The sequence below is a fragment of the Vanessa atalanta genome, chromosome 20 (assembly GCF_905147765.1).
Source record: "Vanessa atalanta chromosome 20, ilVanAtal1.2, whole genome shotgun sequence".
Classification (NCBI taxonomy): domain Eukaryota; kingdom Metazoa; phylum Arthropoda; class Insecta; order Lepidoptera; family Nymphalidae; genus Vanessa; species Vanessa atalanta.
The window spans coordinates 620,597-643,888 of NC_061890.1; the positions used below are offsets into that span (position 1 = coordinate 620,597).

At 32.7% G+C, this 23,292-nt stretch overlaps 1 protein-coding gene across 1 annotated transcript; it reads left to right on the plus strand.

The window, feature by feature from the left end:
* Positions 1–4,052: 4,052 nt before the first annotated feature.
* LOC125071941 (sodium/calcium exchanger regulatory protein 1-like) lies at positions 4,053–22,762 on the plus strand. Its single transcript, XM_047682384.1, has 4 exons — positions 4,053–4,209; positions 18,476–18,642; positions 21,528–21,638; positions 22,447–22,762. Exons 1-4 carry the CDS (start codon positions 4,140–4,142, stop codon positions 22,495–22,497), a joined length of 399 nt encoding a protein of 132 aa, XP_047538340.1. The 5' UTR covers positions 4,053–4,139; the 3' UTR covers positions 22,498–22,762.
* The last annotated feature ends 530 nt before the right edge of the window (positions 22,763–23,292 follow it).

A 23,292-nucleotide genomic window follows, 5' to 3' on the forward strand; every position in this document is an offset into this window, starting at 1 on the left:
ATCAAGATTCTCAATGTCTTCCTCTTGTTCACGCATTTTTATGAGATCATCAATTGTAAGCTCCCGATTGTGTGAATCCAGCAGTTCTTGAAAGTCATCACTGAGCACTTTTAAATTTATTTGTCTACCAAGTTCGACAACGTTTTTGATCACATTACCAATTTTATCAGGCCCTGGCACTGATTCCGCCTGAGTCTCAGCGGACAAAAAAAGTGGATAAGAAGTGGATTTTTTTCCGTAAGACATATAACTAGAAAATATAAATAAAATTTTATTTTAGTAGAATAAGGAATCATAAATTTGGTGGTCGGACTATCTGCAAGCCGATATGGGTAGGTACTCATAATATTCTACCGCCAAACAGCAATAATCAGTATTTCTGTGTTCTAATTGAGTATAAGTGAGCCACCGTAACTACAGGCACAAGGGTATAACATCTTAGTCCCCAAGGTTGTTGACGAATTTGCGATGAATGGTTACATTTCTTATCACGACTCAGCTCAACTCAGCGGCTCGTTGGCACGTCAGCCAACCTATATTATAAAGTAGAGATATACTATGTATGTGGGGTCCTATAAGTGGTTTGGAATCGTAATCATACAATGATTAAATAAATAATATCCCATAAGCTATGGACAACAGCCGACAAGTAACTATGGATTTACGTTATTTTTCTTAGTCTTTAAGAGACGCATTAACGAAATCGAACCTTAAAAAAATCTAACAAAACAGTGTAAGTATAGCTAATGGAAGGGTTATTCAGTCAAGAGGCCATTCCTGCTTCGATTTGTACAACTTTATTTCATTTCAATTTCTGGGCCAAAAGAAAAAAAAACATTTTAAAGTTTTCACTTTGATAACGCTTCAATATAACCACTTGGTGGAATCCACTCGCCGCACTGGTGGCTTTACATTTAATTCGATACTGTAACTCGTCGATTCGAAGATCTAAAGATTTAGTAATGATTTTCATGAAAATTTAGGTAGCCTTTTTTCTTTCATCGGTAGGTGGACGAACAATTGAGCCACCTGATGGCAAGTGGTCACCACTGCCCACAGACATTGTACCGTAAGAAATTTAACTATTTCTAGCATAACCAATGCGCCTGGCACCTCGAGGAATGAAATGTTCCTTGTGCCTGTCCATACACTGGCTCATTCACCCATCAAACTGGAACACAACAATACTAAGTATGCTTCTTGGCAGTAGAATATATGAAAAACCTGCATCCATCATTCACTAATCTTCATCTCTTTCTCCTTTGACATTATGTTTGGTGGTATATCTTTACATTTAACATAATAATAACAACATATAATAAATAAATATTCAGAGTTTGAATAACACCTATATGGTAAAGATCTCTCTCTCTCTCGCTTTCTCTCTCTCTCTTTCTCTCTCTTTTCTTGATCTAACTTAATCCGTGGATATCGTTTGAGATATTTTGCGTTCGGCACACGACACACCCATCGCTACCCATACGTGGTTCAAACGAATGGGTTTAAAGGCGATGAATGACAGCGAGGATACGCACACGAACGAATGTTATGCATATCCTTTGTAACTGTTACTTGGCGTCTGAGCACACTGACTAACTGACTCCATTAAAACCAGAATACAGCAATATAGTACTTTGTAATGTCTGAATTCGAGTCAGACAATCTTGCATCCTTATGTTATGCTCACACTCAAACCCTTCCTTTTGACAGATTCTAATTAGTTAATTTTAAATGCAATCATAAATATATTTATACATAAAATAATTATTCGTCATTATTACCTAAATATAATTATTTTATGCATGGACTTTGTTTGTCTTTGATAAATATTTTACTGTTATTATTATTATTCTCACAGGTTACTGTCGCAAGGCCCACGTGGAATTTAGTTTAACATCTACAATATAACGCCCTTTGAAGGGTAAACCAGTACAGTAAAGTTCAAGCCTACTACAAACATACAGAGCTACTTTCTTATTTATAATATTAGTAGAGATTCGATTAAACCAAAAAAAAAGGAATAATAAATGGTGACAGAAATTGGGTTTTAGCAATAAATCTATCTTTTTGTACAGCTCTAGAGATTGCGTATTTTATTGTATTTGGTGTAGCCATTACTTTTATTATTAAGTCTATCTGGTACCCCTTCACGGCCAAACCACTTAAAATTGGTATGAAACATGCTTGAACCCCAAGGACATAGGCTATATTTTTAGGGCAACACCTGACGACGAATCCCTTAAACGCGAGCAAAGCTGCGGATGCGACTAGTACTCTATAAGACCTACTTAATTATTCAAGGAGATTGTCTCTTCTTCGACATTATTATAAAGATCCCATTTTAAATTATTAACGGCCCGTTTTTGTATTTATTTTATAATTTAAATATAGAAGTAACGTTATGTATAATTATTCTATTAATAACCAATAGATTATATTTTTTATACGCTATAATATAATTGTACTTACAATCTTTTGCACTAACAGTATTGAATGTCAAACACAGATAAAGAAAATAAAAATACATAACCTTGTAATTCCGGTATGGCTATCGTCGTGCTGGAAGAAAAGTCCTTTTGATTTTTGCAACGTTTAACCGCTTGTAACCACGCTTATCTTAAGCCCTAATCAATGGATGCCCATAGCGCACTGAAGATAACGAGATGTACCTACCGGTGTGCATGACATCAGACATTTGACAGGCTGGCAACTAAATATGACATTTATAACAACAACAAAAAATAGCCGTCAATTTTACCCGCGTATTTTTAACGCAACTCATTGCGAAATTAAATTTTCTTACGCTCTTAGATGTTAAATGCTTGTATAAATTAAAACAGAATATTTTTTATGTTTTAAAAGTAAATATAATTGAAAAATCCATTATAATATTTTATATATATAAAAGCGAAATACCACTCACTGACTAATCACGAAATCCCAGAAACTGTAACACCTACAAACTTGAAATTTAGCAGGTAGGTTCCTTATAGGGCGTAGACATCCGCTTAGAACGGATTTAACGGAAGTATGAGTTTTATAAATTTCGTGCGGGTTAAGCCGCACGTTCAGCTAGTCAATAATAAATACATTTGAAATTGAAGGTCAGAAATCACATTTAATATGCTTACCTACTTATAGTTTCTTTATAAAAAGAAGATTTGAATATAATGAAAACTTATTATTACTAATAAATGATTTATTAATAGGTTAGTGTTTATAATATTATTGTTGTATATTCGGGTTTGATCGTGTCTTCATAAATCCGACGACAGTAATTTTCACGAAGAACATTTAATAATAATAAAGATACAAACATAGGCTGGGTTCACTTCACTTTGGACAGCAATGATAATGGTTTCATTACCATTGCCAAAAGGAACCCTTTCATTTACTCCGATAAGAACAATTTCATAAAAATGTCGACTGAAAATGTACCTAACAAGCCACGAATAAACGTTTGATAAAAATTCTTTCGGTAGTAACACAAACATATTTAATTATAGAATGCTAATCCGTCCATCCATCAATTTTATTACATATATATCTAAGTATGTATAATTAAAAAAAGAACATGCAATTTTTGTTTTTTTTTTATTGTCTTCGAAATACACTAAACTTGTTTCGGCGTATTTTAATTCCTTTATGTATAAATTATGATTACTATCACGGCTTTATTATTTAGTATCTAAGTCAAATATAAATGACATTCATTCGCATTTTGACTTTCATGATAATTATTTTATACGTATTAAACGAAATGATAGAACGACCTCATAGTGACAGGTACAAATCATGTACGAACTACCTAGCTACTTGTTGAATTTTTCGCATTCGCCAAACGAAATGATAAGATGATATAATCATTAAGTTCGCGTTCACGAAACCTGTATTATGTATACATAACTATTATCGCAGACGCCGTCTTTATCTCACTTGAGCTATCTTTTATTAGTTCATTCGCCTCGTTCGGTCGTTCGGTCGGTCGGTCGTTCGATCGCGTTCCATTCGTTCAATACGCATGCTCATGAAACGAATCCAACCGACCGACGCTGAGAGTATTCGACATTCTAGTTTTAGCCGGTAAAGCGTGAGCACGTTCGTTTTCTCTCTACAAATTAAATTAACACTTTAAAAAAATGGAGTTCGTTGGCAAGAAATACAAAATGGTCTCCTCGGAGAACTTCGACGAGTTCATGAAGGCTATCGGTGAGTTTTATTCTGTAACTAAGTGTATATTACGAAAATATTTCTTAGCAGAAATCGATGCCGGCCGGCTTTCGCTCGTCGGCCACACCAGTTATTTTTTTGCGGTCTCTTCGGTATACCCCCACACTTGAATAGTTCTTCTTACCTTCTTTAATTACTCATTTATATTGTATTATAATGTTTGCATTCTGTAATCAGGTCAAGTAGTATCACCTTTTCACCTAGAATTAATGGGTGGTACCCACTGATCGATAGTTTGCAAAATTTATGAATTTTAAACCACAAGTTGGTTCAAATTTACTTTAATAAAAGTAAACAACCCTATTTTTTAGCATTTGAGGTAAAAATATAAAATAATAGGAAACTTGAATAGGAACAATATGGAAGGGATTTTTTCTAACATATCTCTGTTATCGACTGTATTTTGCAGTGTGTTTTTATTAACGAATAAAAACAGGAACGTATTTATTAAATACGATCACGATATTACTAATATAGTTATTGAACAGGTGCACGAACTACGATATAATATTTGAATTACCTACTTTTATTTGTAGAATATTATTTTCAAGTACCAACATCGTCGTTGCAAGAAATATTTGTGACAAATTATCTGCAAGATACAATATGCATTTTGCACTGCACTTTTATTGCTAATAAATTACTAAATAAAAAAAAATCGATAACAATAACTTGAGTAGTTCCTAATTTTAAAGATGGTGTTGTGTGAAACACAAACTACCTTTTACAACACTTGTAGAAATTCTGCAATTTAGATGTTTTCCGGACAATCTGGGCGTTTTTTTTTTCTTCCAATGTGATATTGTTCACGTTGATGATATTAATAAAAAGGCAACTATCTAAAGTTATTAATATAGATTAATACTAATCCAAGTGGAGTTATGACTTTCTGTTTTCAATTCGAATTAGTTATATGAAGTCGCTTATCAATGGAATTATAATATTTTAAATTAGAAGAAATCTGTTCCTATTTTTCTGATTTCTTTGAAGGTTTTTGGAAACATGGAAAAAAAAAATTATTTCTCTGTGGTATTGCTTTGTGAAATCTCGTATGGGTAGGTACCACCCACTTAGTATATATTCAACTGCCTAGCAGCAATACTTAGTATTATTAGAAGGGTGAGTGAATGAACTAGTTTATAGGACAGGAACACTACTACAGGCACTAAGGATAAGAAGGTTGGCGGTGCAATTTTGATGTTTGGAATGATTACTATTTCCTATAGCATAATGTCTATGGGCGGTGGTGCCCACTTACCATCACGTGACTCATTTTCCCGCTTACTTATTATGTAGATTGAAATGAAATGTAGATTGTAGGCACACGTAGTTCGGGCGTTGAAAAAAAAGAATTCAATATACTTAACATAATTTGTACATGTGTTTGTAGGACGCGTTGGTTGTATAGTCAAATAGCTTTCCTTATCATTAGCATAATGTTAGTTATCGTAGTTTAACACATGCATTGTAATATACTTGATCACTGTTATAGCGACTCATTGCTTAGAACCTACGATAATCTACTGATTTTTGTTCAATTTTAAATTCAAAATTTATGTTGAGAATTTTAAAGACTTGTCAAATCGAGCATAAATTTTAACTTTAAATTACCCACCATATTAGTTATGAAATAAAAATACATCTTTGAAAACCTTAAGCCTTAAGTTAACTTTAAATAAATACAAGTTTGTAAAAAGAATTTCAAATGTGTAGTTCTGTATGGACTTTAGTAAGGTCTTTGAACTCGCGACACCAAATTATGTAAACATGGAAATTGTAACACATTGACAAAATAATGTACAATTGTTACATAACATATTTGTCAAGCTGATCTTGATATCTTTACCTTGTATATTTTCCCACGCGTATGGTTTTGTTTTTTTCAATTTTATTGGCAGGGTGACAAGCTTATCGTTTACTATTAACACGCAGCAAGCATGAGATCGAAGATGTGATAATCTCGTGTAATAATTTCACTGGCACCCTCATCTCAAAATACGAAACAAGGTAGATGGTGATACAAAGCTAAGTCTAAGCACCGGTCGATACTCATTGCTCGTTGCGTGTCACTGACGAGTAAGTCAAAGGTTATTGTTATATAAAAATACTAGGCTTGAAACATTGTAAGGTTTGAAGGTGATTGATCGATTACTATAGATCAAAGATAAGAAACATTGCTATAATTCCCGTTTGGCTACCACTAAAGTCACGTGATATAGGAAGACTTCTCATAAATGCAACTATTTTAACATTCATTTCATGGTAAATTCTTTGGGTAATAAAAAACTTGTCATAGTAATAAACATATGTCTAAATTTATTTCATCTAAAAAAAACTTTTTAACAGTCGATACGTTCAACTATATAAATCATCACTTACGAAAAATAAATAAGTTATTATTAGGAAAAAAGTGGAAAAGTATTAACAACAATTTCGATTAGCTACATTTTAATTGTATGTAATTTATGTAAGAAATAATAAAAAGCCATTGATACAGTACAAAGGTTAGTTTGTGATGTTGATGAATCATAAATACGTATCTTTATCGGTAATAGTCTTGCATGGACCGATCTATAGGCGTCTTTGTCTTATTTCGTATGAATAATTCAATAATAATTCAACGATTACAGGTAAAAAATGATGTAATTATTTTTTTAATTATAATTGATTAAAAATATCTTTCAATTTAAACACTATCTTATGAATCGTAGTATATTCTAAAAGCTTAACATTTTAAATTGAAGATAATCAGCAAATAAATCACGTCATTTTTAACTAGGTCTTGACTAGATTTTTCCATCTTTACATGTGACGTTTAACTTGCACCTTCAAGCTAGAATTCCATTTCCTTGTTACTTTAATGCTGAAGTTTAAAAAATCTACTGAATCAAATTGTCGAATCAATTACATAAAGTACCTACTCCTTTAACTATTACAATGAATTTTTTTGAAGTTGGTATCCTCATTTTTGAATGTAAAAAGAAACGCGTACACGAAAAAGTCGAACAAAAGTCCTTTGAATGTTAGGAACTTTAAACTGCAAACACTGTCATCAAAATGTGAAATTAAAAAGCAACTTAACAGCATAGGATATGTACATAAAACTTACTTAATAAATTGTATTGCGTGAATTGGAAAGTACGAATACATTGTCCTTAAAAAATAAAAATCCTGGTCCACGTACATACATAAACGTTGGATCTTGTTTTTTTTTCCCTAAAACTGATGTAATTTTGTTCATACCGACATTGTGATTGAAGTAACAAAATATGTACAAGAAGTGTATTCACACGAGTGTGACGGATACAAAAAAAGCTATTTCATGGAGATCGTTAGCTTCCTCTCAGACACTACAAAAAGTTAATTTTTTGTCTACAATTATCATGACTCATATATCATTACGTTACAAAGCGTTGGGTGTCTGTCTATTTGTTTTATTTTACTTTTTTGTAGTTATTTCATTAAATAAAAAACTATTAACACTCAACCTAAGCTTCTTTCGAGGTTCAAATAAATAATAAAGAGGGAATTATTTTTTGTTTTAGGGGGTAATATAAATAACTAATTATCAAATTCAGAAAAAAAAAATGTCACTAGCAGAAAGCTACATTATTCCTGAGTGCTCTCACTCCTAAATTGCACCCATGCGAAGCTGGGATGTGTGGCTAGTGTAATATTTTTTGTGTTTAGAACTTAAAGTAAAAAAAAAATTACGGAAATGACAGGGAAATATGTAGTCCGCTGAGACTTCAGAATCGATTATATAATAATATATTTGTAAAATGATTGAATATATAAAGCTACAACTGAATTTTTCGTGGTTAAATTCTTCTATTTTACAAAATATCGGATTCTCCCAATTCCAGCCTTTTTTACTTATTGTGTGTGACCTAAAAACAGAAATACCGACTGTCCCAGGGGATATAGAATACATGGTAACCCTGAGTCAATGTAGACACTAAAAATAATAAACTCGTTTCTGCTCTTAAGCCGGATGAAAAGTTATTTGAATAATTATGTCCATAAGAAATATTGAATTTACTAAATTATTAACAATTTATTATTAAAATACTTATTATTAATGTATTGTGGTTTCCGGCGAAATAAAATAGTGGCACGCCATCCGCTTGAATCGACTTAGGGCTTTGAATAAATCGCGTTCAATACCATCAGTAGTTTATTTTTACAATGGCATTAGTGACCCCGACCCGTAAATAAATAAAAAGTATTTCCAGGGTCCGTCAGCTTGCTTTTTTATTTTCAGTAATAAACTTACCTGTTCCCAACAAAACGGGTTAAGATTAATGATAATCATTTAGATTTCGTAAATATTAATCCACGTTTGCTTGTGAAATGCTAACAAATACCGAATATCTAATCAGTTTCACCTTGGGGGCATCGTGCGGTGTGCAATATGATACGAGCGAATATCTCTAAACTTGATCTAGATAATATCAAATACATCTCGCATGCAGATTATAGATTAAACTGCATAGCCGTAATTCGACCTTCTTCGTGTGACAACAATGAATCACGAGTGACGCTGGCTTGTTAGGTTTTTTTTTTTTTAAAAACATATCTATTGGGCGCGATTCTAGCAAAATTTTCTAATGTGAAATTTATTATTTTCTGTACGCGTCTCCTTTTTTTGTATTCAGTTTCTTTTTTATTTTATCAGTACGATGATATTTTAAATTGTTTAATTTAATATGTACGCGTTGAAATGTATAATTCGGAAAATTATTATCAGTTTTAAATTTTTCACGTTAACCGTACCTACAGTTACAGTTCCACGAATAGAACTTAATCACCTCAATAATCGCAATTTTACTTCACGATATAACACTTATATTAATCACTATTATTCTGTTTGGAAATCATTCTGTACAAAATATTAGACTTTTTTTTATAAAATTTAGATAGGCGGATGGGCAAATGAGCTACACGATGGTAAGTGGTCACCACCATTGACATTGACATGATGGTAAGTGGTCACCAGCATAGACATTGGAGCTGTAAGAAATATTACATCGCCAATGCACCACCAAGTAAAAACTAAAATGTAACTTATAGTTACACCGGCTCACTCACCGTTCACTCCAGAACACAACAATATAAAGTATGCTGTTTAGCGGTAGATTATATAATGATTGTGTGGTACCTACCTAAACGGGCCTTAACAAAGCCCTACCACCAAGTAAAAGAACTAAAAGATTAATAAACGATACCGTGCTGAACTATTAATTTAAATTAAAATTTAAAATACATGTAATACGCAATTATGCAATGTTAATACTTTGGACTATAGACTTGGAATTTCGTTATTTATAGTTTAACAGCGAGGCGACGCATCACGTTTTCAAATAACGTCAAATAAATAACAATTCGAAATATAACCTGTAAAACTATTTGTTTTCGGATCATTTATAATTTATTATAATTGAAGTTTATAAGTATTTTTTAATCGATTTTATTTTCTTTTGTAGTTATGACTGCAATGTCATGCCAACAGTCTTTAATTATCTGTATATGTTCCACTATTCTGCTGATTGTTTCACCACGCTGCTCCAAAGTGAGTCAGTGGGTACACCTGACACATAATGTCAACTAACAAACGCAGCCAAGTTTAAGATGTGTTAATTATTTACAATAATTATGTTTTTTTTTTTATATGAAAATATTTGTGTGGGAATGGGCCACCTGATGGTAAGTGGTCACCACCGCCACGGAACTTAGATGTTAAGACTCATGCCTTCAAACCCAGACAATCTTGCACAAGACCTACCACCAAGTGAACCATAAGAGTATTCAGTGGCTAATAACTTCTCGTATATACCATGAGGTCTACAGAAGGTGAACTGTTTAAGGCATGATATGTGTTTGAGAGTAAATTTATATAATACAAAATAGATGTCTGATGACACACTACGTTGCCTACAAAAAAATTGGATATAATTACGACAAGATTAGCAAGCAAAAGATAAATAACCTAATTACCATTTAACTGTATCGGTAAAGGATTACATATGGCTATACAAAAAATCCGAGCCGAGATGGCCCAGTGGAGCCGAGATGGCCCAGTGGTTAGAACTCGTGCATCTTAACCGATGATTTCGGGTTCAAACCCAGGCAGGCACCACTGAATTTTCATGTGCTTAATTTGTGTTTATAATTCATCTCGTGCTCGGCGGTAAAGGAAAACATCGTGAGGAAACCTGCATGTGTCTAATTTCAACGAAATTCTGCCACATGTGTATTCCGCCAACCCGCATTGGAGCAGCGTGGTGGAATATGCTCCAAAACCTTCTCCTCAAAGGGAGAGGAGGCCTTTATCCCAGCAGTGGGACATTTACGGGCTGCTAATGCAAAAATACAAAAAATATCCTAATCTGTCCAAGTCAGACCGGAATTACATAAAACAAGAAAAACCTGATAACATTTTTAAAAAAAATGTGGAATACAATAAACTGTGAAAAAATGGCTAAAAATTACTATATATATAAATATAGTTATATAACTCTAAGTAGTGCAAATAAAAAAGTTTTTGGGGTTTTCTATTAAAAAATTGTCATTCTGTATTCACGTTAAAAATCGATTCTTACAATAGTCCATAAGCGTAAAATGTCATGTCTGGATACTCGTGATTTGCAGCTTTAACTATAATAATTATACAATGGATAGGATACATATACACGTATCAAAATAGCGTAATATCGTAAGTCGGTTGCCAACATTTCACGGGTGAGAAACGAACTGAATTCTTACAGAAACCCACCGCTGCGCCTGAACTCATATCGGTCGTACGTACTTTGTACCTTTAAATTTTAAAATTCACATAGCAACGTAATTTTTTCATATAATAAACCGATGCATATTATGAAAGTTATCGCTTAACATATTATTTTTAAATGTCCATCCATGTCCATAAAGGTATACGCCAGTGCTGATAAGGGTATCATTTTTAGGTACTGATAAGATCAATTATATAGCTGCTGATAATGAAAGCTTAGCACCGTGACATACGAAACCGATATAATTTGTTGATATATTATATGATATAGCAATATTGGAAACTTCAAATCCAAACACACACATTCAAACTTTACCGAAACATGCGCGCGTTTCGGAGTTTCTTGTATACAATATATGGCAGACTTCTGCCGATGGTTTTGATTGTAAAACAATATATTATGGTTAATTTCCGAAGTATTGTTTAAAAAGTCTAAGTCGTAGTTAGAACACGTCAATCAAATTGAAAATTACTGTTTCAATTCCGGGCAAACAACACTGAACTTTCATGTGCTTAATTTGGGTTCATCATTCGACTCGTGCTCGGCCGTGAAGGAAAACATCGTGAGGAAACAAAACTCATTAGAGTGTCAAGCTCTACGCCCAGCAGTTGTTTGAGGCTGCTATTTATACCTGCAATGCATTGATCCAGAGTCGTCAACTGTTAGCATATTTAGAATGTTATAAATATGAAATTGAATAAAATCAACCTCTTTTTTGACATACCTTAAATTATTAATAGAATAAAAAAAATGTTGTCATCAGTTGTCTCCAGCGTTTTAAATATAACCCATGAAAGAATTACGCCTAAAATAGTTACTTTTCAATCTAAATGACATATTGAATGTTAAAAATTATAATTTTATTGCATGCTGTTGCATTGGTATATATTTTATTGTTTATGATAAAGTGGCTTTTTTGTTAAATTTAGTAACGTTGGAAAGGTAAATTTGTTCCTGGTAAAAACATACCATATTAAAGTTTAACCATATGATACCCAGCGACAGTTTATTAAGTTTACAGAGTAGTTCTCGGTGGTCACATTGCGTCTGCTGGTTAGAGGTATTAATCGAATTAACTACCGCCTTACTAAGATACACGGTATGTATTATAAGTAATAAAAATACAGGATGATTTTTAATGATCTTGTATTAATTATTTTTAATTTATTGTTTTTCTCTAATTTTAATGAGCTTAGAATTCATTTACTTTTTATTATTTTGATTGACAATTTGTAATTGCTAATCATTTTCAAGATTCGAACAGTGGCTATCTCAGAGATTAGCCATCTGCGCAGAATATATTGTGGTGCACTCTACATTATTTCCTCTCGTAGTTACATGGAACTGCCATCTGATATCACCGGAATGACATTAGACGCGAGATATATAGGAAAGAGTATGTATATGCTTTCCGACACATCGAAAACATTAATTCCTTGACAAAAATAACTATTTTTTGTCCAACCCGGGGATTTGAAACTGGGATCTTCAGCTTTAACTAACTCACTAGACCAAAGATGGTTTAACTGGGCATACCTAGATAAGGTGACCTTTGCTTTCAAATGCGTCAATCTTAAATCGGCCGCGACTTGTAACTGCTCCGTCAATAACCAACGAGAATATAATAAGTTAATTCGCGAATAATAGCGAATCATTAGAATAGCTTTATCGGAAGCTTTAAATAGTTAACAAAACCAATACGTCGTACGATCCTATCAAGCAATTATGTTCGCATGAGAATATCCCGGCATACTTGTGTGATTTCCTCCTATTGGTTCACGACAATTGCCGGCAAATGGACAGCAATCAACTTCAATTCAGTCAATAAGATCCGAGACGGTCCAGATGACCCCTTGTCCGGTGTCTGACTCACTTGCATACGAAAATGTATGCGGTTCTAATCATTAATTTTATCCATTTGTGATCGCTACTAGTTTTGTATGCATACATAAACATTTATAAATTTAATTTGTTTGTGATTTTTTAAATTTGCAACAGCTTTAAGGACCGTTATCATGAAGAATTAACTTTATAGAAATGTTTAATTTATTTCATTAAAAAAATATATAAGTTTTCTTATGCTCTGTTGATGGTTCTTAGAGCAAAAAAGTAAAATGCATAGAAAATTGAAACTTAAGAGAGTTATATATATATATATATAAGACATTATTTCTTATTATTTTTGTATTACCAATTTATACGGGTTTCTAATAGGACCTGCGAGCTAACTATTTATCAATGACAATAACTTATTAATAGGAGCTAATAAAAAAAAATCATATATATTTTTTAATATTCATAGTTGAGACATTACATTTATCGGTTCATTAGTATTCGTATAGAATCAATATATTGTAAAATTTGACGCAAATTTTACACATTAAGTAATTCTTCAATCTTCTATCTGAAAAAAAACACAAATTTTTTTAAGTACTTATTTATTTTTGGAAAGCTAAGCCAAGAATTTGATTTATTTTTCTTTATTACACTTTTTCTTACTAATTTTATCACAGAAGTAATTCGACGTTCTCATAATAAATTGTCATTTCAAATATAGAACATGGACCATCGATAGACAAACAATCATTAAATTTAAGCTGTTATGTCCCTTTTCCTTGCTGAATTATACTGAGTCACTACTAACCAACCTTTTAAACCGGAACCAAGCTGTACAAAGTACTGATGTTTAGCGATAGGATTAATTATAAATGGGTGGTAACAACAGACTGAATTCTAGAAGGCCTTACCTGGTAATTTGGCTACACATTTAGATCAAGTATAATATTATACAGCCTTTATATTTAGATTGAAATTCAAGAAGGTTTTAGTGGTTTTCCATGTGGCTTACTCTGGATGAGACGTGGTATAATGAAAGTGTCATATTGTTTAATGCGTGGACTAAAACATGGTTATAACACTAAGATAACCCAGTAGTTGGATTATGTGGATCTTAATCGAGGATTGCCTGAATTTGTATGGGCTTCATTTATGTTTTTAATTCATCTCTTGGTTGAAATTCTGCCGGTGTATTGAAAGGCTAACTCGCCAATTACAACACCGTCAAATAAGCTCCAAGCCTGTTCCTCAAAAGGAAAGCAGGTATTAGCTGGACTGTGGGACACGGGCTGTTGTTCTTTATTACCATACCTATGTAGAAGCTGGCCTACCCACGCAAATTATTCAAGAAAATTGATGTTATTTACAATAATAGCTACAATTTCCCTATTAAAATTACAGTGGATAATATATCAATACTCATATATTTCTAGAAATAAACTCATAAAAATGACGTTTATTTTAAACGTTTCAATAAATGTTATTTATTGGAAACATAAAATAAAACTACTGTTATTACTCGTACAGAAGCTTTAGGTACATAAAATACGTGATAAATTAATAATATTTTGATTATGTAATAAATATATTTATAAATAAGTGAGTAATTTGTTAGCGTACATGTATTTATAAATAAATGGGTAATAAATAATATAGATTATAAATATAACAATGTGATAAGCGACGAACGTTCGTGTAAATACTTTTTTTTTTTTTGATTTACCTACCTTTTCCTTATCATACAGCCAGTTTTAGCGTAAAACCGATATTATAAAAAGAAACTTAGAAGTAGGTTATTGAAACATTTAAAAAAATAAATTACTTTATAAAAGTAATGTAATGTTTTAGTATTACTAAATGAATGATTCTTAAATAAGATGTAGGATCAATGTCCACTGTACTTTGTCAACTGTGTGATGTGTCGTTGGTGAACGCGCCAGCAAGTATAAATAGACTTCATAATATGATTTATTTACCTTATTATTAATACCGGTAATATGTACTAATTATATGTAAAATAATCTGGTTTCTTTGATAAATATAATAGCAAATAAATTTCAGTATTTTTTTAATTATAAGTCTCTTATTATTTGTGTTCAGTGCATTTTTTTTTATTTACGTAATGACATGATTTTGTCTTCTTAAACGTTAAAAATTAGTTTTTTTTCTATATTGTATTATTAAATGAAAGTTATCTTTGAACGTAGTTATCTTAAACTATCTTGTTTAACAATCTTATCAATGGAAAGATTAATCATGGTTTGCAGTTTGCACCTAACCTATAACTACAAACTTTCCGTGAAACTGAACTATTGTAATTGAAATTTTCTTAGTATAGTTTTGTGTGGAGATACCATGAAGATAAAAAAATAATAATATACTTCATCCATTTCGTAAATTAATAAATAAAGAAGAGACTCTGAACAATTCAGACTTTAACAAAATTAACATACATACTAAAAAGCAGTCTTATAATATCGTAAATAAATAAATGAAACATGAAACGGCATATAGAAACCGATATTTTTAGACACTCGATCTCTATAGATATAACTCGTGAATCATGACAAAAACTTCAAAATAAATGGATTTTCAATTGACAAATTACTCCAATTTAAAGGTCGTTGTCCTTGACGTTATATGGGGCCATGTCGTAACAGCCAATCAGAGCGCACCGCGCCCACTAACCGACCACTGAAATACGGGCGTATCATATCGATTCATCTATGCGCTGTTGTGATAAGTGATTACAATACAGTCAACAATTCTGTCTAATGCTTGATGCGTTGAATTGTCACCGACCATTATGAATCTAATTTTCTGCTGTAGCAACTAATGTTATGCAAATTAACTTGGACTAAGCCGTGGTTTATTTAAACAACTTGTAACATTTGCTTATAAATAATACTGTGATACAACGGATGTTATTGCTCGAAATATTATCTAACCAACGGTACAGGAAAACGTTGTAAAAAATATAAATACGTATATGTACATCCAAAATATTATGTAGCTTATACAAATATACACATTATTTCAGATTATATATTTTTAACTTATTTATCACTAGTTAAAATATTGATTTGAAAAAAGGGTTGTTTAACATTGTCGATTTTTAGTTATGGCAGTGTTCAACTGGTTGCAAGCCACAAGTATTTGTTTTTGTCGTGACGGGAATGACTTCCAAAAATTTTCAGCCAATCAAAGAAAGAAGCTGTATGTCAATGAATAATAATACCTTTGTTGGAAAGGTAATATGATTTTTATTTAACGTATTTAAATAAAAATCAATAAAATTTTGATCGTGGTTGAAAATATTCATCTAAACACTAAATTTGTAAGCGATATTGGTTAAAATACATTTGAAATATAGATGTCTGTTAACATTATCTGGGTAGTTTTATTTGTACAACGCGTAAACTATCAGACCCTAAATACTGGTTTTCTTATTAGGTGCCGAGGTTTTAAGCATTATTTTTTTTAATGTAACCGTACATATGACCTAATTTCGGCATTTTTAATTTCAACCCGATCACATTTAAGACATTTTTTTACGGAACCCGGAGTGCGCAAATCTGACTCACAGGAAATTATATCTATTATCATGTGTAGGTGAGATTTATGTATGCGATTGTGTAAAAGTCTATTGTTATGCTTCTACGAAAATTATAATATTATCCTTCGCATTCTTAGTAATTTATAACGTAAATAGTTTATTACACCACATAGTTCTAAGCTATATCGCAGCTGTCTTAGTAGACACCCTTTTTTACAATTTTTGGCAAAAATCGATTCTGGCTAATTATTTAGAAAAAACCGGTAAAAATATCTAAAATTTAATACGACTTAAACATTAAACTAGAAATAGAATTTCTAAATTTGAACTCCCTAATCTAGTAGCTTAAGTTGTGCGGTGATAATCCTGACTGATTATAGTCTTCTCAGGATGCTAAGCTAGACTGGATAATAATAATCCAACATGCCTGTAAATTTTCCACTGCTGGGCTAAGGCCTCTTCTGCTTTTGAAGAGAAAGTTTGGAGCATATTCCACCATGCTGCTCCAATGCGGGTTGGTGAAATACACATGTGACACAATTTCGTTGAAATTAGACACATGCAGGTTTCCTCACGTAGTTTTCCTACACCGCCGAGCACGAAATGAATTATAAACACTAATTAAGCACATGCAATTTCAGTGTTCATTGCCTAGGTTTGAACCCGAAATCATCGGTTAAGATGCTTGCGGTCTAACCACTGGGTCATCTCGGCGCTAATAATCCGTTAACCTTCTATACTCGTATGTGTAGATAAATGAAGGATGTGTGTGAATATATTATTAGGTATATCTCTATAAAACATAAAACTAGTACTAGTACTACTAATCTCTTCACATAAAACCATGTATAATTAAGATATTTCTCTTTGGAGATATCTCCAAAGATTTATTTTTAAAAATATACGTGACCGCTTTCCTTTTCCATAATTGAAAAGTTGCATTTTGTATTATTTATGTTCTAACACACATATATTTAAAAAATATATATATTAATTGCATACGAGGCTGTAATAAAACCTTTTTTGTGTGGTTCTCTTTATATTCCCGATATAATCCGACACATAGCAAAAGAATGCGGTAGTGCGGATAAGCCACTTGGGACTCGTTAGTGGTTATTTACTTCTAAGAAATATCAATGATGGATGGATACATTATTTCATTGAGATGCACTTCGTAGGAAGCTGTGTTGCATTGCAACCTATTTAGATTATTATTTATATGCGTTTAGATCGTATTATTCAGATAAAATAAGAACTATCAACTTTAGAACGTCAAAATAAATACTTCAAAATAATAATTAGTAACATAGTAAAGTTTAAAAAAAAGTGTTGTAAATGCCGTCGTCTCGCTCTTTTATAATTATTAAAATTAGGTGTAATTTTACAAAGCTGTATGTTATCATTGCTAGTTATGTAGTTGTGCGTATAAACTTGCGTTTTTTTTTTCTTGGAAAATTACTACCTTTTACAGTAGGTGTTCCTTTATTGATAAATTATCAGATGTGACTGAACGTTATTAAATCTTTTTGCACAAACCTCTTTTATACGGACGTTATTAATTGTCTACTATCCTTTTTCTAGTCTCTTAATTAGAATTTATAATCTGTAGTATATCTAGCTCTATGATACATTCTTGTGATCATTGTTATGTCTCTGAAGTGATGATCGCATCAAAACCTGTAATAAAAACAGGAAAGATTCTCATTATTGAGTAAAATGTTCAATTATAACGGGAAAAAGTACAAGCTTGTTTATTCTAAGAACTTCGATGAATTTATGAAACAAATTGGTACATAAAGTAATTGTTGCAAAATTTATATAAGAATGACAATAAAAAGATTTGTTTAAATAGATATATTTTGTTCGGGTTTTAAAAGCATTTTTATTTTGTCGGATGTTTCGACCTGGCGTTACCGAGAATGACTCAAGTCAAAAACATCGCGAAGGTTTACAGCTCAAAAGGCTGTTTCGATTAAATTACAATATTGTACTTTTAAAATAGTTTATATTGTAAATATTGGTTTTAAATGTATGTATTTTCAAATAAAAATAATGTTTTCAGGCGTCGGCCTCATCACCCGTAAGGCCGCTAACGCTGTAACACCAACAGTGGAGCTGCGTCAAGATGGCGATACCTTCGTCCTGGTTACGTCATCCACCTTCAAGACCACCGAGATGAAGTTCAAGCCCGGCGAAGAGTTCGATGAGGAGCGTGCTGATGGCGCTAAGGTGAACTTTTTACCCTTTATAACGCATAGTTTTAATTTTTATGTTTATTTGACCAAAGTACTTCTATGCAAACTTATCTGTCTAAGCCACTTTGATACTGAATACTGGATTCGACATTATTGTTATAAAAATCTAAAGTCGAGTTCTAGTTTAGTACATTACTTTTTAGTGTGTTTACTTAGTGGTAGGGCTTTGTGCGAACTCGTCTGGGTAGATACCACCCACTCATCAAATATTCTACCTGTATAATAATATATAGCAGTACTCAGTATTGTTGTATTCGGGTTTGAAGGGTGAGTGAGCCATGTACCTATGGGCACAAGGGGCATAACATCTTAGTTCCTAAGGTTGGTGGCGCATAGGTGATGTAAGGAATGGTTAATATTTCTTACAACGCCATTGTCTATGGGCGATGGTGACCTCTGACTATCAGGTGGCCCATTTGCTAGTCCGGCAACGTATATCATAAAATAAACAAAATAAAATACATAGCGAGTGTTACCGGCTAGGTACACCACTCAGATTATTTCCCCATTGACTCTGCTTTTAAATACTAACTAAGCAGATTATACTAGATTTTAAATGTCATTTTATCTTAAAATTGAGATAGGTGTTGTTTCCGCTCTGTCATTTCAGTTGTCTGTCTTTAACTGTCAGCGCTTAAGAAATGCAAGTCATCGCTATCTTTAGCGATTTCAATTATCCCATTTATATTATCTTTCGGATAAACAGTACTTATACGGCTGCAGAAGTCGAATACATAATATGATTAACATAAGAATGTCTTATCTCTTATATTTGTATTATTCATAGACTACCTGGGTACCGCGGTTTCATCTGTTTTAAATATACATACCGATACATAAATTTGCAGACGCTAATGGTTACTGCTACACTCCTTAGGGTCATATCGAGAAAGTTATTTAAACTACAATATATTTCATTAGAGTTGTTATTTAAAGCAACTTTTTTTTTTCAAATCGGACGGTAGTATCTCTAATTCTCCAGCTTTTTAATATTAACCAGCTGCTCCGCAGTTTTACCCTGGTGGAACGTAAACGTAACGTAACTCGTCGCGTGATTTTATAAGTTTCCCATGATGACGTAATTGACTACCTAAAGTAATAAATTTATTCACATCGGTCTGTTAGGTCCTGGGATGAGCGCATTCAAACAAACAAACTCGACGAATTTAAATAGTAGTATCGATACATAGGTATCAAGCAGCGAGTCGGTTAACAATTTCGTAATAAGTATAAAAGGGTTATAAACGAACGAAGGCTATATTCTTAATGTTTTTTTTTGTAAACCGGTAGGATCTTCGTGGAATGTTATTACCTGACCGAAGTCCTAATGAAAAAGGAAAAAGTTTAGGAACGCCAAAACTTTTATAAACGTAATTTTATTTCAGTTGCTACAGTATTTTATTTTCTTGAACATTTACTGTCAATTATACATGATATTAGTTGAAAAAATATAATGAAATCTAATAATGAACTTCAATTGCCACACACTGAAGAAATACTAACAATTTCAGTTTCACATATAATGCTGTGAGGCATAGGATGCCAGCTCAGTATAGCTCATTCGAAACTAAGTTTTCCAGCTGGTCGAAGCTGGGCACCCATGAATTTGGGGCCCTTTTGGTAGATATTTACTACCATGTACAAATAATTTGCTTATAGGCCTTAAGTATAGTTTCAAATAAACGGTGAAGTACTTTTCGTAAATCCGTAAGAATTTCATTGGTTGTACAATCTTATGGCTATAGTATATCTCTTTCTATCATGAAGAGCACGGCTATAGCTTTCAACTTTTAATATCGACTAGCGTCACTAAATAATTTTTTGATAAATATGTTAGTTATTTCTTACAAATATGACAATTTCGAAAATATAAGGTATAGCAGTCAACGTGAGCATAAACGTGTGAATCAAATTGGGCCCTCTAAGGATGGGGCCACGTGCCCCGTGTGCCATTTGGTAAATACGGTAATGAGTACCATCATTCGATGTCTAACGGTTTGCTATTGACGAATGTCACATTGTCAAAATCAGACGATGCGCGTATCTTTAGACATTTCAATTGAATCCGTGACGTAACTATAGTTTCGATTCTGGTAAATTGCCAGAATGTGATAAGAACACTTGCGTTCGAGTATTACTACCGCCTTATCTATACAGCGTCCAAATACGAGGAACTACCGGTACGATTTGAAAAGTAGAATGGTTATGTTACCGATTGTTATTAAGGAAGGTTATGTATAGGGCCGTATAATTTCATGCAAATACGATTAAGAACTTTAACCGTATAAGCAATTCACATATTATTTTTCGAAAAATTACGATGCGCAAACTATTACAAGAAATGAACTATAACGTGAAATAAACAAACTGAAGACGTCTTCTACCGAGAAGGTTTATTTGTTAGTAATGAACTTCTCGTTTTTCCTAATAACTTGACGATTGTAGTTTATTTATACAGTAGTACAATCATTAGTACAAGTATATAAAACGGGATATTTACCATGTTTTTTTTTTATTTTTATTTAGTGGAGCTCGATATTTCGACATTAGCTACGAATGTCTTGTTCACGAGACTGAACCAAAAATAAAAATAACCATGTTAATTTAACATCTTATACAATAAGGATTATAATATAAATTTAATGCAGTGAAACTTAATACCATTATATAGGCCTCCAAAAGTGTGCCCGCATCTAGTCGGATTACATCTTCTTCAGATTATCGTTCCACCTGGCTAAGCTAAGCTAGCCTGACTAAAAAACACTCAAATGCTGTGTCTGTTCCATATTCTTTGCCAACTAACCCTCGTTTGAAGTACAATCACTTTCGTCTAAGACAATGTTAATTGTACAATTACAGGTGAAGTCAGTGTGCACTTTCGAAGGCTCCAGCTTGAAGCACGTGCAAACGGGAAGCGACGGTGTTATAGTCACCCTCATCAGGGAGTTCGGCCCCGAAGAAATGAAGGCCGTAAGTATATCTGCACATATAAGAAAGAATAAAGCGACAATAGATAGTTACAAGTTACTTGTAGGTAGGCCTTTGTGCAAGGCTTAATGAGGGAGAGAGTCAGTGTGATTATACGCAGAGGGACATCCTATAGGTGCATTGGCGATGTAAGGAATGGTTAATATCTCTTAAAGCACCAATATCTATGGACAGTGACGGTTCATAGGCCCGTCCGCCAGCCTATAAAATAAAACCACAGCCTCATGTGCAGCCAAGCCAATAGTTCCGAGTTTAAGTATCAGACCGCAAGTATCATTACAGCCTCAAGGATATTGACATATTATTCCCATGTATAATGTGAAAATTTAGTTTATATTTTTATGGCCGCGACTTGGACAATGATATATCGTAGCGATTCGAGCTTGCAGAATTATCAATGTTTTCCACACGCTTCTTATATCTGCGTTGATCCTCATTCACTGCCAAAACTCGTGCGAGAAATTTGTGATCGTAAAAAACTGAAGATGACGAATTCATTCAAAACCTCGTGAGGCGAATGTTTGGACATTGTGGTGGAGACCACACTGCTTCAATGCTGGATGGTGGCCATATGCAAGTTCACTCAAGATGGTTTCCTTTACCACCAGGATGAATTATTATGGACACAAATTAAAAACATGCAAATTCAGTGGTGCTTACCCGGGTTGAACTCAGCACCATCGGTTAATCGATTCACGTGATCTAACCACTGTGGCATCACGGCCTAATATTCAATTAAGACAAAATATTATATTAGGACCATCATATTTAATTAATTGTTTGTTTTCAGACTATGACCGCAAAGGACGTCACCTGCACCAGAGTGTACAAAGTACAATAAAAAAAAATCACTTCAAAAGACTGCGGGGCAGCGCCCTCTAGCTATTTCCTATATTATTTTATATATACCCATTAGCACAACTATTTTCATATTATAATTTAGGTTTATCGAAACGATTGTGGACTGTAAGCTAACAACGTAAGGATCGCTACGAGCTGCTCGTATGTTGCCAAAGTTAAGATAGAAGTGGGTTCTCTAAAGATACAGCTGTTGTATAAGTTTTTCAGTGCATGTTTAAATAAAGATTTTTTTTTAATATTACAAATTATTGTTTTATTTTATAACCACTAATCATGTTTTAGTAACTTTAAATTTAATATTAGGTGTGCATAAAGTTCATTTGTTTGATTTTATTTGTGTACAAGTTTTGTTACAAGTAGGTACTTTTGAATTGCCAATTTAAAAGATTTAATTGAATGTAAATCTGTCACTAGTTCGGTTTTGAATTCCTGTACATTAGAACCTTTATTTCTGTTAATTGCAAAGGTTTTCCAAATTATTGCTAAAATACTATCTTTGTATAAACTTTAATGTTGCAATCATTATTGCAAGAAAGTGTTTATAATAATATTTATATTTATTTGAAATAATATTAGGTAAAGTTAAGAATTAATCAGGTTTAACAAATAAAAAACAAATAACGGTTAAGGATATTCTTACTCTAAAATATAATACATATTTCCGATGTTATCTATTTCATCCGTTGTTATGGTTTAGCGCTGGAGATGCTCGTCTACCTGACGCGGAAGTCTACATCAATATTATAAATGCGAAAGTAACCTCTTCACGCTTAAA

What these genes read in the sequence shown, in the direction of transcription:
- LOC125071941 (XM_047682384.1), top strand. Translation starts at nt 4,140, where the DNA reads ATGGAGTTCGTTGGCAAGAAATACAAAATGGTCTCCTCGGAGAACTTC. An exon ending in CGAGTTCATGAAGGCTATCG is followed by an intron (nt 4,210 to 18,475) that starts GTGAGTTTTATT and finishes TAATGTTTTCAG; the next exon opens with GCGTCGGCCTCATCACCCGT. An exon ending in GCCCCGAAGAAATGAAGGCC is followed by an intron (nt 21,639 to 22,446) that starts GTAAGTATATCT and finishes GTTTGTTTTCAG; the next exon opens with ACTATGACCGCAAAGGACGT.